At 42.6% G+C, this 16666-nt stretch overlaps 1 protein-coding gene across 4 annotated transcripts in view; it reads left to right on the top strand.

Annotated features, from left to right (window-relative positions):
* Positions 1-2345: 2345 nt before the first annotated feature.
* The window catches only part of ZDBF2 (zinc finger DBF-type containing 2), a 32308-nt gene continuing 17987 nt past the window's right edge, over positions 2346-16666 (top strand). The window contains exons 1-4 of one of the 4 annotated variants that reach the window (XM_075528903.1): positions 2346-2527; positions 9213-9260; positions 9973-10047; positions 10849-10953. In XM_075528903.1, the coding sequence (XP_075385018.1) occupies positions 10894-10953 (60 nt within the window). In that variant the 5' untranslated portion in view covers positions 2346-2527; positions 9213-9260; positions 9973-10047; positions 10849-10893. Of the gene's footprint in view, positions 2548-9212; positions 9261-9972; positions 10048-10848; positions 10954-16666 lie in introns of all 4 variants that reach the window. The other 3 variants (XM_075528904.1, XM_075528905.1, XM_075528906.1) reach the window with 3 other exon arrangements.

Raw genomic sequence — 16666 nt, 5'->3', positions numbered from 1 at the left:
CTTGAGTAGAAGGCCCAAAGTATTTTAATACTTAATATATAAATATATGCACATTGGCCTGTATCCCTTTCATTTTAAATTAATATATTTACATATCTATAACTACACCTCTATAAATAGCTTTTGCTTCCTACTTTTCCCCTCAATTTCCTTTCACCTTCCTCCTTTCCCACGAGCATGCTCACCCTCCACACGACTATCAGTAACTCCAATTATTCACATCCTTGTTCAAAGATCCGAAGGAATCAGTGGTGGGTTTCATCCACATGGGGACGCTGCAAAAAGACTCTGGCCTTTCACTGTCCTGCAGGTGGCGTAGTTGGTTGACCTTGAGCTGCTACTAAAAATGTCAGCACTTTGAGACCACCAGCTGCTCTGGGGGAAAAGACGTAGCATTCTACTCCTGTAATAATTTTGCACTCTCAAACCCACACGATCATTTCTACTGTGCACTACAGGGTTGCTATGAGTTGAAGTAGATTTGATGGCAGTGAGTTTTTAATAATCTGCAAATGGGGAGCTCAGAATTTAAGAGCTCTAATAAAAACTCTCAAATGCTAAAAGTTTGGTTTCTGTCTCACGTATTAACTGCACTAGGGTGGGATGGGGTTTGATTTCACAGTGGGGCCCGGACTCGTTTCCTGTAAAGAGTCTCAATGTGGGGAAAGGATTAGGCTGTAGTCTAGCATCAGGGGTAACCCTGAAATTCCTACAGTTCACCTAACATTAAACCTCTTAGAGAGCTTCCAGGCCAAGTTTCCACTGGATGCTTATATGGCCAAGCAAACAGCTGTAAGAGGCACTCACACACCCAGCTTCTTCCTCACTCGCCACGTGTGGCCAGTGGATTTAGTTTCCGTTCTAAAATAGTTTTATTGAGATGGAATTCATAGATCATACACTTCCATAGTTCAGTCATCTTATGGAGTTGTATAGTGAACACCACTATCATTTCTAGAATATTTTCCTTCTTGTAATTCATTACTAGTTCCCCATTTCCCTCCAACATCCCCATCCATATCCCCAGTACACCATTACACAACTTACTGTCCCTAGAGTTACCGAACCTGGATTTTATATCATGGAAAACATACAAAAACAAACGCAACAGGCAGCATATATATATTTTTTTTTTTTTAAAGAGAGAAAAGACCGACAGTATTAAAATAAACCAGAGGAAAAACCTCAATCACAAAAAAGCAGGAAATTAAAAACTGGAACAAATTTAAAGTGGGTCAAAAGAGAGATCAAATGATCAAGTTTTACATTTTAACCTAATTGCATTGACCATAATTGAGTTTACAAAACTCTGTCTGGCAGGTAGGTTAGTTAAATCCTTCAGCTGTGGTCAGAGGAAATTCATCAGAGGCTTAATTCATGTAGGGACCCTGCAAATGGATTTTGGGTTTCCACTATCCTTCAGAATCTTCTGCAAATTAGGTGTTCACAATTTAAGCTCGGAGACCATTCTCACCTCTGGATTTGGATTTTGTTATTTATCATCCTTGGTTCACACAGGCTGGTGTTTTGTTCCATACCTCACTCACATGGTTCTTTGAAGACAAACACTTAAGACCACAGACGTTATTATTTTTGATGGTACGACATCTCATTTCTTCACCACACTTTGCTATAGCACCCTTTATCTTCAGTGATCTCTTCAGGAAGGTGAGCCTCAACCCCTTCCAGAAGAACGAATACTTTCCAACTTTGGGCTAGAATTAAGTGTGAGTCCCTAATCCATTCATATATCTATGGTTTATATGTCTCTGATTCACTTTAAAGGCCTCGGTATCATTTCGTGACAGAGAACATTGTGCATCGTCTCCCCTGGGGCACAAGGTAATACTATTGATAAAACGTCATTAATTTTTCCAGTGGGTGCAGGGTGATGGGCAAGGTTGAGGTCATGAGGTCCTGGGGTCTGGGGTAGAGTTTGTGGAGCTGCTAGGTAAATGTCTCAGGTAGCGGTCGCGGGGTCCGCCGGACGGTGCCGGGTCGGGTCGCCGTCATGGGGCGGGTGACAGACGCGGGACAGAGTCGATAACAGGGGTCAGGGTCGTTGGGTAGCGGTCAAGGGGCCGTGTTGCAGGCCTGGGCTGGTTCGCAGGGTCCAGGTCACGGGTGCGCGAGCACACCGGCGCGGACTCGCGGGCATGGGGCAAGGACCGAGGCGCAGGGCCGAGATCCAGACAGTGGGTGCGGGTGGGGTCGCGTGCATGGGGTGGGGAGGCAGGAGGCGGGGCGCGGGGCGGGGCTCGGGGCGGGGCGCGGGGCGGGGCGCGGGGCGGGGCGCGGGGTGGGGCGCAGGCGCGGGGCGGGCGCAGGCGCTGGGCGGAGCCTTCTTGCGCGCAGCCTGAGGTGGGGCCTGCTTCTCCACAGCCCCCGGCTTCTTCCTCCAGAGGGACTCACAGATTGCTCACCTGGTTCCTGCGCAGACCGTCCAGGTCCTCGGCTTCTTCGCATCCGGAGTCCCTCTCTGCCCCTTCCGCGTGAGCGAGGCCGGCATCTCCGGGCTGCGATCGAGGTGGCTGGGCATGGGAGCAGGTGGGGGCGCCAGCGGCCGGCGATTCCGCTGGGCCTTTGGGTGGGGGGAGTACGGCCTGGGGGTGGGGGGGTCTCGGGGCTGCTGGATCTGGGCAAGGGGCGACCGGCGGAGGTGGGCTTTGGGTAGGGCACTGTCCCTGCCTGGGATGGTCCAGGCACCTGTACAGCCAGGGTCTGGAATCACCTGTCCACACACCCCTTTCCTCGGTACCTTGCGCCGTTTCCAGCTGTCTGTGGACCTAGGCCCTTGTGAACCTACGGCGATTATTTCTGGAATCCTTCGGTTTGTTTCAGCGAACCTTTTTTGCTATCGGGCAACAGTTGTGCGATTGGTCATATGACGCCGCCATTATTACCGGGGGGAAAAAACCCAAACTCGTTGCCATCTAGTCGATTCGGACTCGTTGCGACCCTGTTATAGCGATCAGCCATTTTTACTTGCCCCGAGGAGGTTCTCCCAGCTTCTAAGATTGTCCGGCGCCATGATTTTAGGTAGGGCCTGGAAGAAATGCGTAGCGAGATACTAGCTCTCGGGAAGGGAATACGTACCCCTCCCCTGAAAAATGAAGGTTTTTTTGTTGCGTGTGTGCTTTGACGATCCTCTACGCCCGCTGTCATAGAGTGGATTTCAACTTCTAATGACCGTATAGGACAGCGCAGAACTGCCCTGGGGATTTCGGAGATTATCAGTCTTTGCTTGAGTAGAAAACCTCATCTTTCTCCCGCTGATGGCCTGGTGGGTTGGAACCGCAGACCTTGCTTTTAGCAGCTCAAAGCGTAACCCATCTACTCCCACCAGGGCTCCGGATACAATTAACTACTCCGAGGGCAAAACAAAGCAAACCATTTAGAAAAAGGAGTCATCATTAACAATTTCTGATGTATCTTAGACCTTCTCTGAATGACAACATAAACATGCACGTATGCTACTTAAATGGGGGTTACTTTGGAAATCTATTTATTTCACTTAATACATCTGGAAAAAAATGGTATCTCTGCACAAAGATCTGATGGAGAAAACGCGGCTCCGTCCTCCTATTGCACTGATCCAGGAGCTAAAATTCAGAAAACCTACTGCCATTAAGTGCAGTGACTCATTCAAAAGAAAAAAAATTACTGCCACCCAGCCGTTTCAGACGTAAGCTGTTTATTCCATAGGACAGAGTAGCATTGCCTCTTTGGGGTTTTCGAGGCTGTAAATCTTTACAGGAACAGAAAACCTCATATATGTTTTCCAGAACAGCTGGTAGTTTCAAATTTATAGGGACCCTCAGTAGGGTTTCCAAGGCGGCAATTCTTTATAAGCGTAGGGAGCAGGCAGCCTCCGCTTCCTTTTGAAGCGTGGCTGTGGGTTTAGATTATCAAGCTTGCTGTTAGTCATCCACTGCTCACCTGGCATGGCCCCCTGCAAGGACAGATTTTTCTTTATCTTCCTATATGTGGGTTGAGAGAGTTGCTAGATAGCCATGGTAGCTAATATGTGGACTAGAAGTAAGCTGAACATTCAGGGTAGAAACCAGGTATGAAATATTGTTTGTTCCATTTAATATCTTTAAAGACTGACATTTTGAACATATTCATGAATTGTGAAATTAATTTAGTATTTAAATGACTTGCATTTAAATTAGGAAATAAGGACAGAGAAAATACCAAAATGCATCGTGTACAGTGAGAATTGTTTTGTGAAACTTAAAGTCTTTGCTTGTGCGTGTGGGGTTGAAATATAAATGCATTGGTGTGTCGTGGTAAATAAATTGGAGTCTCAGGAATCCTGGCATGCATCTCACAATAGAAGCAATGATGCAATTAAGATAAACATTAGTTTTACTTTTTTTTCTTTGTAATATGTGACCGAGTTTGTTGCAGCAAATTAGATACCTAATTATTTGTTTTCTCCTAGTACTAAAACAACCAATTAGCCATCCTGCAAACAGGGGAAGCATGTCATTGAAGTGAAGAGGTTAGGCGCTTAAGCAGCACCAATTTCTTTGGAGTCAGACCCCAGCTCCACTGCTCAGTGTATGTGAGCTGAGCCAGCGACCTTTTTTCTCGAAATCTCAGTTTCCAGATTTGTTTTGAGGGGGTGGGTGGCACAATCTGTTTGGTTCTTGACAACTAGCCAAAACACTGGCGGTTCTTGCTTCAAAAGCCAAGCCTAGTGATCTGCTTTCAAAGGGTCACAGCCTTGACAGGGGAGCACAGTTATGCGCTGCAGATCTGGGGTCGCCACGAGATGCAAGGGAATGGACAAGAACAACCAGAGCACCTGTTTCAATGTGCTTGAGATCTGGGTGGTCTAAAGCATGAGAGGCTGTTGATGGAATGCCTGAACTAGATTGAGCATTCCACAAAGGAGCCCTGCTAGCGTAGCTGGTTATGTATTGGGCTGCTAATGACAAGGTCAGCAGTTTGAAGCTACCAGGCACTCCAAGGGAGAAACCTGAGGCTCTCTGCTTCAGTAAAGATTTACAATTTAGGAAACCCAAAGGGGGAAATTCTCCTCTGTCCAATTGGATAACTATGAGTTGGAACCCACCTGATGGCAGTGCATTTGCTTTCAGAGGCATTAGCTTAGGAGCCCAGGTAACAGTGGGTAAGTGCTAGGCAGGTACATGTGGTACGTGGAGATTTGCTCCCCTGAACAATGTGTTGCTGCTGCGGTGTGCCGTGGAGTTGATTCTTACTCAGAGCCCTTTGAGGCCAGAGAAGAACTCGCAGCCTAGGTTTCTCAGCTGACAATGTTACAGACTTAGGATATGTTGTCGGGAGAGACCAGTCCCGGAAGAAGGGTAGAAAGGCCGTGAAAAAGAGGAGGGCCAGCAATGAGATGAATTGACACAGTGGCAGCAACAATGGGCTGCAGCCTAGGAGCAATTTTGAGGGTGGTGCCGGACTGAGCTGTGTTTTGTTCCGTTCTGCATAGGTTTGCTGCATAGGAATGCACTCAGCGGCACCTAACAGCAGCTGGCTCCCACCATTGTGAGCGACGCCTGCTAAGTCTCTTCCTCACGGTAGTGAGTGGCTGGAGCGTTGGAACACAGGTTTGCAGCACAGTGTTTAACCATGGTGCCACCAGGACTCCTCTCCCTCAAAGGCGCTTCCTTTTTGTGCCGTTGATTCGGTTCAGACTCATGGCTACTCTCTAGGTCAGAGCAGAGCTGCGCCATGAAGCTTTCAAAAGCTGTCTGTACAGAAGCAGGCTGCCACTTCTACGCAGTGGCTAATGGGTGTGAGCGGCTGACCGTTCAATTAGCAACCAATCCCTTAGCTAGTGTGCTATCAGGCCTCCCGTGAAGATCATAGCATAGAAAATCCTGAGGTGGGGGTCACTATGAGTTAGAATCCATTGTTCCCAACAATAAGGGTTAGCTTTTATTTTATAAAAACTGAATGGGGTGTCCAGAATGATGCTGGTCTCCAGAGGAAAATCAGACCTGAATAGAGCAGATAATTCAAAAACTAAAGTTGGGAATATTTAAGTGTTGTGTAAAGAAAGAGACAGAAATTAGGTGGTCTTATGCCATCTTCTGGCCATTAGTTCGTTCCCCCCCCCCCCCCCGCCCTGCGCCCTGCCCCTGCTGCTCAGTAGCTGACTTAGATGGTCTTATTCATAAGCAGACCCGGTTGTCCTGGTGGCAGAGTCGCTAAGTACTCATCTGCTACTCACAAGGTCCTTGGTTCAAACCCACCAGGCCTCCAAAGGAACCTGGGTACTCTCTTCCCTTAGAGCCTGTTCTCTGTGGCCTGAAAGTGGATTCAGCCTCGTCACAAACCTGGAGGACTGAGTACAGCGGCCTCCCAGGGCGCCTCCTAGGTCCTCATCTCAAGGAGAGCAGAATGCTCAATCTTCCCCCCACTCTCTTTAATCACTCAGCCCTGAACTAGTGGATTCTTCTCGTTAACACTGTTCGTTTTTGTTTTGTGCCATTGAGTCCTGACTCAAGTGACCGTATCGGACAGAGGAGAACCGCCCCATAGGTTTCCTAAGCTTTACAGGGGCAGGTCAACAAGTGCCCCCGCTTTACCCTCCCAGAGCAGCTGGTGGGTCCTAAAAGCCGACCTTTTGTGAGCAGCCGTGCACTTAGATACCGGGCCACTAGAGCTGCTTCCATCAAGGCGCCCAGCCAGAGCCCCTCTGAGGCAGAGCTCATCTGTCCTGTACCGTCATTATGAGTCACAATTGATGAGACAGGGCGTTCAATTGACCATAGGCCCTTCCATTGTCCTTTCTCATTTTTTAAGTCTCATTGTTAAGCCTCTCATCAGATAAGGGAAAAATATTACCCACGGAGAGGCTGAACTTGGTTGATTTTTTTTTTTTTATGCCACAGTGAATTTGAGAAACACACCTTACAACTCCAAACTCCTTTCAGGGTTCTCCTGGTGTTTACCTTTGCAGCAGTACAAATCTCAGGTGTGCAAGAAATAGTCCTTCCACAGGAAAACTCCACCATATTTTTTAAGTTCATTGTGCTGAAGTCATCTTAGCCAGTCAGTCCCAAGATCTCTGTTCACAGCCCCAAACTGGAATATTACCATTGGCAATGTTCTAGAAGCCAATGACATTGGAGTTTTGAATATCATTTTTCGAATCCCAACATTTTTGTGAAAAAATAAATGCTTTGGCGAAAATCTTAAAAGTCCATCATAATTTTTTTAGATTTGGATACACTTTTTTAAAGTTCATGTTCTGCTTGAGAGAAACCACAATGGGCAGTGGTGGAGGATATGTTTTCTGTGAGCTCAGGTAGAAAAAGGGACTTGGAACCTCGGCACACCTATTTACTAAAAAAATGTTTAAAAAAAACCCAACAACAATGTAAGACCTAACTTGACCTTAAGGCAAGCATTCATATAAGTTTACATGTTTATGTTAAAATATTAAAGTTAGATCTATTATCTTTGAAAACTACAACAACATCCTACTTATTGATGAAAAAGTTAGTGCAACAATTTTTGGTTCTTTTTGGGTAGCAGAGTTTCCATCTGACACGCAAAGAACGGTACTATGCAACCATACATACTACCGTACTGTGCAGCCGTGACATGTTCTGCTTGGCGTCATGCGTAATGACACAGACGTGCTCCGCATGTATGTTTAAGTGATGGCATCCGCTACAAGATGATATACAGCACCATTTCAGTTTTGTGAAAATGTGTAGAACCAAAAAGTACACAGAACGTGTTTACCAGTCAATGGTGGACTTAGGCTGGCTTTATGCTATTTTTCTTTATCTGAATTTTTCTAGTTATACTATAACAAACATGTACTTCTGTAATAAAAAACGAATAAAAACCATTTTCAAAGAAAAAAGTGTGTCTTTCTAATTTACAAAATGTAGACTAGATATTTATTGATTCTGTGGGCTATTGACTCTTTGAACTTGGGTTTTTTGGGTATTATCCAAACTCTAGTTATCGGCGTTGTGTGTTATAGGAATTATAGGATTTGTCGTCTTCTAGGAAATGCTACCTACTAGTTTACCAGTTAGTTATGTTTCGTACTCCTTGAAGAACTCCTTAGCATAGGGGAAAAACCTTTTTTTTTCTTCCAGAATTTCCTTCAAGCACCTTGTGAGGCACTCTTAAATAAGTAAACAAACAAAACAAACCAAAACTCTATACTGTCTGAAATTACAGTCGGAATTCTTTAGTCTGTATTTAAATCTGTGTCAAAACCCATCCTTTTCTTGCTTGTTTTCTTCTCAAATTCTCAAACGGAACCTTCAATTCAGTTGAACTTCTCGACTTGGCTATTTCCAAATGTACCTTTGAGTTTTCTTTGTGTTTTTTTTTTTTTATGTGTATCTTTGTACCATTGCTTGTTTGCTACTTGAAAGACCTTTTCCTGGCCTATTTGTAATCAAATTCTACTCTTCCTTCAGTTAAAAAAAAATCAATATCCACTGTGGCATCTCAGGCCATTCCAGCTACAGTGGAACCAACCCTTCAGCACGTCTTGTTGATACTTGGGCTTTCTCAGACAGCACTTGGCACTTCTTATAATTCCATTAGTTTCCTAATCCCATTTTAAAACTTGAGGGCAGAAAAAAAATGTCATAGAATTCTCTTTATCCATCAAAGCTCCAAGCACAGTACAAGGTAGATGCTTCATAAGGAGTTTCTCGATTCTGTGGTGGGTGTCACTGGCCCCAAAGTGTGTTGGTCCTCATCAACACGGAAGAGTAAACAATCAGTCATTATTTTTGCTCAAATGTCTACTGATAGAAATAAGAATTGACAGCATTTTTCATTAAAACTACGATGGTAGCTAAGAGTTGGGTAGCTGTATAAGACTAAAACTTCATTCTAGCTATCTTTCTTTTAAAAACTTCATTTTGGGGTCTAAGAACATCTTTGCATCTTGACCTTACCAGGGCCACAGTTGCCCCTTCGGTTGTTTTGACAGCTCCTGTTCCAGGAACCTAGGGGTCTGAGGCGTTGCTCCTGGATTAGGTGGCCCAGCATGCTCTCTGCTCTAGAACTGCCAGGGAGGTCGTGTGGGATTCCTCTTTATGGGCAAAAGTTAATTTCATCCCTCCTTTTATTGGAAATGTTATGACATCACTTTTGTAACAAATGTGACATGGGATAATTATTTGACGAATTGTACGTGCGTATGAGAGGGCTTACCTTCTTTTAAAAGTGTTTATTTTAATTTACAGATTTTTCCAGGACTAATAATGCTGATGAAATACCTTTTACTTCTTAAGGTAAATAATTTGTTACTTTATAAAAATACCAGTAGAATTCAGAATTCACATAAGGAGATCCATTCAAGCATGTGAAAACAATACGTTTAGACTCCTAAGGCATTATTTCTTTATTAAGTAAGAATTTTATTAATACAAATAAAATGATGCCACAGTGTTGCACCGACCCATATCTGAATCACATTGGAGTATTTTAAATATCCCTATTAATCATGTGCCCAGGCTCCTGTTGGGACTTTGATGTAGTACGTTTCAGGTGGGATTCTGGCATGTGAATTTTAATAATGCGAACAGGTGCTTCTGAAGCACTGTAGTTGGCTGTCATTGGGGCATTTATATGACACTAGCTATTACAAAAATGACAGGTGAAAATGCCATGGGAGTTAACAGCCATAAAGGTTAATGATTCTCTTTAAGGATACAGTGGTGTGTGTGTGTGTGTGTGTGTGTGTATTTTGTGACAATCTACTCATACGTGATTTTGCCTTTCATTCAATGAATGCTTTAAATTTATTACCAATAAAGCACTAAAATGTTTGTTTTGCTGTTTTTTTCAAAGCTTAGGTTTAAGTTTTATAGTTCCTGTAACATTAAAGTGGTCATATCTATAAATAGAACACTTTTTTATTGCTTATTTTAGTATATAAAATAAATTAATGAAAATAAAAGACCACTTTTTAAGAAATAATCTCTTCTCTGGTCTTTATTTCAGGCGCTGGCTTTACTGATTGATTTCCCATAAGGGAAGGGAATCGGAATCCAAGGGTCCTCGAATGAAATGTTCTAGGTAAGTAAATGTTAAGATAGCATTTTGACTAAATAAATCTATCTTCATGCTGTTCGCATGAATGTTGCAATTTCATTTTCTTAGTCACTGAGTTCAGTGACTAGGCTTTTTCAGCTACACACTGATCTTGGGAAGGAAACTCAGAAGTGCTTGCCAGCATAGAATCTGTTCTGATTTTTCATCGACAAACACATTGGTGTCGGTGGAGAGAAATCCTCATTCTTATGTGGTGGATATAGTTGTCAGGCATTTCAGAATTTCACTTAGTTGTTATGTCAGTCTTTAGCAACTGTTGGATAAATTATCTTTGAATTTGTCTCTTTTGTAAACCAGCCAGAAAATGCCATGACAAAATCAGTGGTTATAAGGGACATTTCTGACTCAGCCAACTTGGTTTCCTGTATAGGAATATGCTGCAAAAGTTAATGATATTATATAAAATATCAAATATAATAAATTTGTTAAAGCAATAACTTCGAACTTCTAAGTTGCTTAAAATTGAGATCTGTATCCTTCAGTACAGAATTCCTCACAACTAGTTAATGACTAGCGGATTAATAAAACAGCCAGTCCTCAGGGCTCCAAAAAATTAGCAACAAAGTACTCTTTCAAAAGTACTTCTTATCCCTCTCCTGGGCTTGCAGATGGATAGTTCAGGGCAGCCCTATTAATTTTACACTTAATTATTAGCAGTAGGAATGGATAGGGCTTATACATGAGTTTCTTTTCTTTTGTATTTTAGCTGTTTTCCTCATGGTAATCAGGAATGATTGTAATTTTGGCCATTTTCCTTTTTTTCAGTTTGAGCATTCAAAGATAGTAATCATTTGCCTTTGGTTATTCAATATGCAAAGTGGACAAGGATATTGCCGCTATTGCCATGTGTACTATAGTAACTGGGAACAGGTGAGAGATTTCTATTAATGTGGTAGCGCCTTTCAGGACCTAGCTGTGACTTCCTTGTTTTTTGCATTATGTTAAGTTTATTCATTGAATAGATCATACTGAGAACCTACTTATTGCCAGGTGTTAAGCTTCTAAGGATCCCACTGTTTAAAACTTAAGTTCCTTTCCCCCCAAAGGGCATATATCCCAGTGAAGTAATACAGTGAATCTCTCCAATGAATCAATTCTGATTCATAGTGACCCTCTAGGATGGAGTAGTCCGCCCCTGTAGGTTTCTGAGACTGTACATTTTTGTAGGAGCAGAGAGTCTCATCTTTCTTCTGCAGGGTGGCCTGCTGGGTTGAAACTGTTGACTTTGTGGTTGGTGTCCTGAGGCTTAGCCCACAGAACCACACAGTTCTCCTCACATAATAGATTGTAATACATACTAAAAATAGGAAAGCGGTTCCTATTTTAGGTACAGTGCTCAGGTAAGGTCTCTTTAAGAAAGTAGCATTTTTAGTTAGGATCTGAATGAAGGATGGGGCCATCCTTGCAGATATCTGGGGGAAGAGAATTTCCAAGTTGAACACAGATGTTTTGTGATTAGCATATTAACTGAAAAGTCAGGAGGCTAGTGTGTCTGCTGTGGAGTAGGGAAATAGGTATTAATAATGGAGGCATTCAGAGAAGAAGAGTATGTAAGACTGGGTAGGTTAAAAAAAAGACCTTGGATTTTATTCCAAATGAGAAGGAAAGTCTTTTGAGAATTTCTATTAGAGGAGTAAACTTAGTGTGTGTGTATGTATATATATACATATACATACACACACATACATACACACATATGTATGCATGCATATCTATGCATATATATATATATATATATTTCCTACTTATATTTTGAAAGCCCTATTTGGAGTCTGTGGAGAGAAAGGCTGAATGGAGATATTTTTAAATTATTACTGACATATAATTCACATATCATAAACTTCACCCTTTTAAAGTTGTATAGATCAATACAGTCATCCCCACTATCAAATTACCAATAGTTTCATTATCCCAAGAAGAAACCCAAATTCTGTTAGCAATCACTCCCTATTTTCTCTTCCCTCATCGCCTAGGAACCATTAATTTAATTTGTCTCTGTATTTTTCTGTAAATGGAATTATATACTCTGTGCCTTTTGAAATCATCAGGCTTTTTTAACCTGGCATACCGTTTTCAAGGCTTACTCGTGTATCAGCAATCAATTCCTTTCTGTGGCTGAATAATATTATAGTTGTGTGGATATGCCATATTTTTTAATCTACTGAGAAATCGATGGACATTAGGCTTGTTTCTGCTTTGGGGCAGTTCTGAAACTGCTCTTAAGAACATTCATGTAAAGGTTTTTGTATGGACTTAAGCTTCCAGTTCTCATGGTTATGTACCTAGAAATAGAATTGCTGGATCATATGATAACTATGTTTAACTTTTCTTGAGGAATTCTTGGACTGTTTCCCAAAGTGGCTGTGCCATGTTATATTCCAACCAGCATTGTGGGTATAAGGTTACAACTTGTGCACATGTGTGTATGGGGTTACAATTTCTCCGTGAGTATGAGGTTACCATTTCTCCACATCCTTGCCAATATTTGTTGCCACGTATATATGCCATAGATAGATTATGTATTATTATAGTAGGTGTGATGTACTCTCATGTTTTGATGACTATTTCTCTAATGATACTGATCACTACTCAGTTTGTATTCTGTGGTGGCTTGTGTGTTGTTCTGGTGATGCGGAATCTATAGCAACAGGATTTCAGATATCAGCAGGGTTACTCCCAGTGAACAGGTTTCAGGAAAAGCTTTCAGACTAAGATGGAACGAGAATAAAGCATAGGTCGCCATGGCTGTGGAACATTGTCTGATGCAGGGCTGGTATATGAGCTCCTCAGGTTGGAAAGCATTGAAATACAACAGGAGAACTACTGCCCCCTCAAAGCAGAGTTGACCTTTATGCTGCGGATAGCTCAAACCCTTCAGCATTTCCATTTTCTCACGAGAAGAAACGTCAACCTCTATTAATAATTGGAAGATGGAATGTGTGACATATGAGTCTAGGAAATTGGAAGTCAGCTACAATAAAGTGGAACCTATCAAGATTGATAGCCTATGCATTAGTGAGCTGAGCTGGACAGGTATTGCCCATTTTGAATCAGACAGCCATGGTTTACTGTACTGAGGATGACCAAGAGGAAAATGATGTAGCAGTCAGTGCGAGAAAGAACATTTAAAGATCGATCATGAAGTTAAAGATCTATCATCATTAAAGAACATCAGATCTGAAGGAATAACAAGATGTCTGTAGAGTTTTGAAGATGAAGACAAACAAATAAATGGTGATCCCCTCCTGCGTAGAAATAATTGAGTGCTTGGCTACTAACCTATAGGTAGTTTATACTCACCCATGGGTGCTGCAGAAGAAAGGCCTGCCGGTCTCATTCTGTAATGACAGCCAAGAAAACTCCTTGTAGTAGTTCTACTTTGCGACACATGAGGCTGTCATGAGTCAAATTCAACTGGATGGCAACTGGCAAGTGTGCAAATGCAACAACAGTAAATATTCAGTAGGCAATAGACTATCTGTCTTACCAAATATACAATTGTGGAGACCAAAGTATGTTGGCAGTTTAGGGGGCAGAGTCTGTGCAGTCATTGTATCAGGGACACAGAGCATCTATGAGTGAAGGAAGGGTAGTATTGACTCCAAGACAAAGTTCACAGGGTTAGGAAAGGAGGAGGAATGGAAGCAGGAAACAGGGAGGAAGCAGGAAACGTGATGGCACACTGGAAGATTGTAATGATGAGTCAGAATGCTAAGGAACTGTTTAATGTAAAACTGTAATCTGCTCTGTAAATGGCCACCTAAAGCACAACAAAGAGTTTGAAAAAATGAAGAAAAAAAGTGATGGAAACACTTGGTAACAGTGGTGATTGTTGACCAACAAGGTGAATATCATTAATGCCCCTGAATTGTGCACGTGAAGAATGCCGAAATGGAGAATGTTTTGTTTATCCTTCCTAACTATGGACAGAATTACAAAACAAAATTTTAGTGTATTTATTCCTATATTCTATGTAAATCACGAGTCATAATTTCTGGAGGAAAATGATGGCCTTTTTGTGAACTAATCTTGGTCCTCTTTTAATACAGTGATCAAACATTCCTCTTAATAGTTTGCATGATTTTTATTAATTTTTTAAAGATCATTTTATTGGGGGCTCTTAAAGCTCTCACAACAGTCCATACATCAATTGCACACAGCGTATTTGTACATATATTGCCATCATTATTTTCTAAACATTTACTTTCTATTTGAGCCCTTGGTATCCACTCCTCTTTTTACCCCTCCTCCCCCTCCCACCCTCGTGACCCCATGATAAATTATAACTTATTATTATTTTCATATCTCACACCAACCACTGCCTCCCTTCCGCTGCAGGTTCTTCCCCACTCCTCTCCCCACCTTCCCTCATCCCCGGGTATCACTACGCCCATTTCTGTATTTGAGGGGTTTATCTGACCCGGAATTTTGAAAATATTCATGATTAAAATTTGTTAAGGAACTTAACAGGTTACAATGCGAGTGAGAAATGCTCTAGAGATAGTTGTTCAGTTAGGACACGTTACAGAGTTCTCTCAGGGCTACTAATAAATGCTCAAAGTGCACGCCCACGTCACTGCAAGCCTCCACCGACAGGCACTTTGCCCCAGCCCCGTGGATCAGTGCACCCTAGAGCTAGTGCCCAGAGACACTCCCTGCCTCTGTGAGCCTCAACCCAAAGGTGCTCAGCTCAGCTTTGTGGCAGGTCCCATAATTAAAGCTCCCAGAGGCACCCCACTCTTCAAGCCAGCTTCCTGCCCCAAAGCACTGGGCTTTACTTGCTCAGTGGGCTGGGAAGTCCAACACTGACTCCCTCTGCCACTCGTCTGGGGTCACAGCTGTCTCTGGAGCAAGGAGGTTCCCTCTGTATGACAAGTTCCACTGCTGGCCCTTGCTGACAGCAAGATCTCCCATGAGGCTCCTGAGAGGGCTCATTTTATATGCAGCAAGATGTCAGTTACAAAGAATCTTGTTAACAAGCTCGCACAATTGAATCCTACCAAGGTCTTCCCCATCTTACTCAGCTCAATTAGGAAGAAGTTATTTGGTGGGAGTTCAGAGCTATGTCTACAAGTCCCACATTAAATGATTCATTACCCTGCAGGGTTATATCCTGTTTGGGGTTCATTCAGCTTCATGAATGCAAATCTTCTCATTTTTCATGATATTAGGGCATTTTCTTCCAATTGTGCTCCTTCATTGTTGGATAATGTTCAACAGTTCAAGGTCACTGACAGTGTTCTGTAATGTGTGCATTCTATTGGACCACTTTTCTTTAGGATGGGCACAAATATGACGCTCTTCCAGTCACTTGGCCAAGTAGCTTCCAGATTTCCTAGCACAGATGAGCCAGGCTTCCAGTGCTTCCTATGGACCTTCATGGTCCATAGGACATCAATGCCTGGAGCCTTGTCTTGGCTTTCAGTGCCGCTTGAGCGTCTTCCTGTAGCACCATTGGTTCCTGCTCATCCGCTACCTCCCGAAATGGTGGACTGCCGTCTAGTTAGTTCTTTGTGCAACCGTGGCTCTGGGTTCTCCCCATCTTCCTTGGATGCTTCCTGCATCACTCAATATTTTTGTCCATGGAATCATTCAAGATTGCAATTAAAGGATTGAATTTTTTCTTGAGTTCTTTCCATTTAAAATATGCTGAGCATGCTCTCCCTTTTTTTTCTTTCTAATTTTAAGTCTTTACACATGTCATTTTAATATTTGTCTTCTCGAGCTGCCCTTTGAGATTTTCTCTCCAGCTCTCTGACTTCATCCTTGCTTCCATTTGCTTTAGCTACTCTGTGATTAAGAGCAATTGTCAGAGTCTCTTCTGATACCCACGTTGATCCTTTTTTTTTTACTTTTTAGTGACCTTTTGCTTTCTTCATGAGTAATGGTCTTATGTCATCCCACAATTTACCTCTTGCTGAGATGTTCTCAAAATTCAGGCGGGACGGGGCTTATTTTAGCTCTTGTGGACTTGTTTTAATTTCGGCAGCTTTATCCTGATCTTCCACACGAGCAACCGATGGTCTGTTCCACCGTGAGCCCCTGGTTGGATTTTAGCAACCGATAGTGACTTTCGCTATCGGGTCTTCCCAGAGATATTCTCAGTTTGACTTCTGTGTATTCTCTCTGGTGAAGTCCATTTGTGTACGCCCCTGTTGTGCCGTTGAAGAAAGATATTTGCTATGAACAAGCTGTTGGTTTTGCAAAATCCCATAACGTGATTTCCAGCTTCATTTCTGTCACCGGGAGCTATTTTCCAACTACTCTCCTTCCTCTTTGTTTCTAACTTTTGCATTCAAATGGCCAATAATTATGAATGCATCTTGATTACATGTTTGATCAATTTCAGACTTAAATTGATTATAGAATTTTTCCATTTCTTCATCCCCAACTCTTGTGATTGGTACCTAACTTTGAATAATGGTTGTGTTACTTGGATTTCCTTGAGAACGGAGTGATAGATTCCCGTCCCAGACGGCATTGCCCTTCACGGTGGGATTTGCCATCTCCTTTTGGAGAGTGAATGTTGTGCCATTCGTCTCGCCTGTGCACTTGATGACTGAGGGAGAACATGGTACTGAGA

This window comes from Tenrec ecaudatus, chromosome 13 (assembly GCF_050624435.1).
Source record: "Tenrec ecaudatus isolate mTenEca1 chromosome 13, mTenEca1.hap1, whole genome shotgun sequence".
NCBI lineage: Eukaryota > Metazoa > Chordata > Mammalia > Afrosoricida > Tenrecidae > Tenrec > Tenrec ecaudatus.
This window is presented reverse-complemented; position numbering and strand designations above follow the sequence as displayed.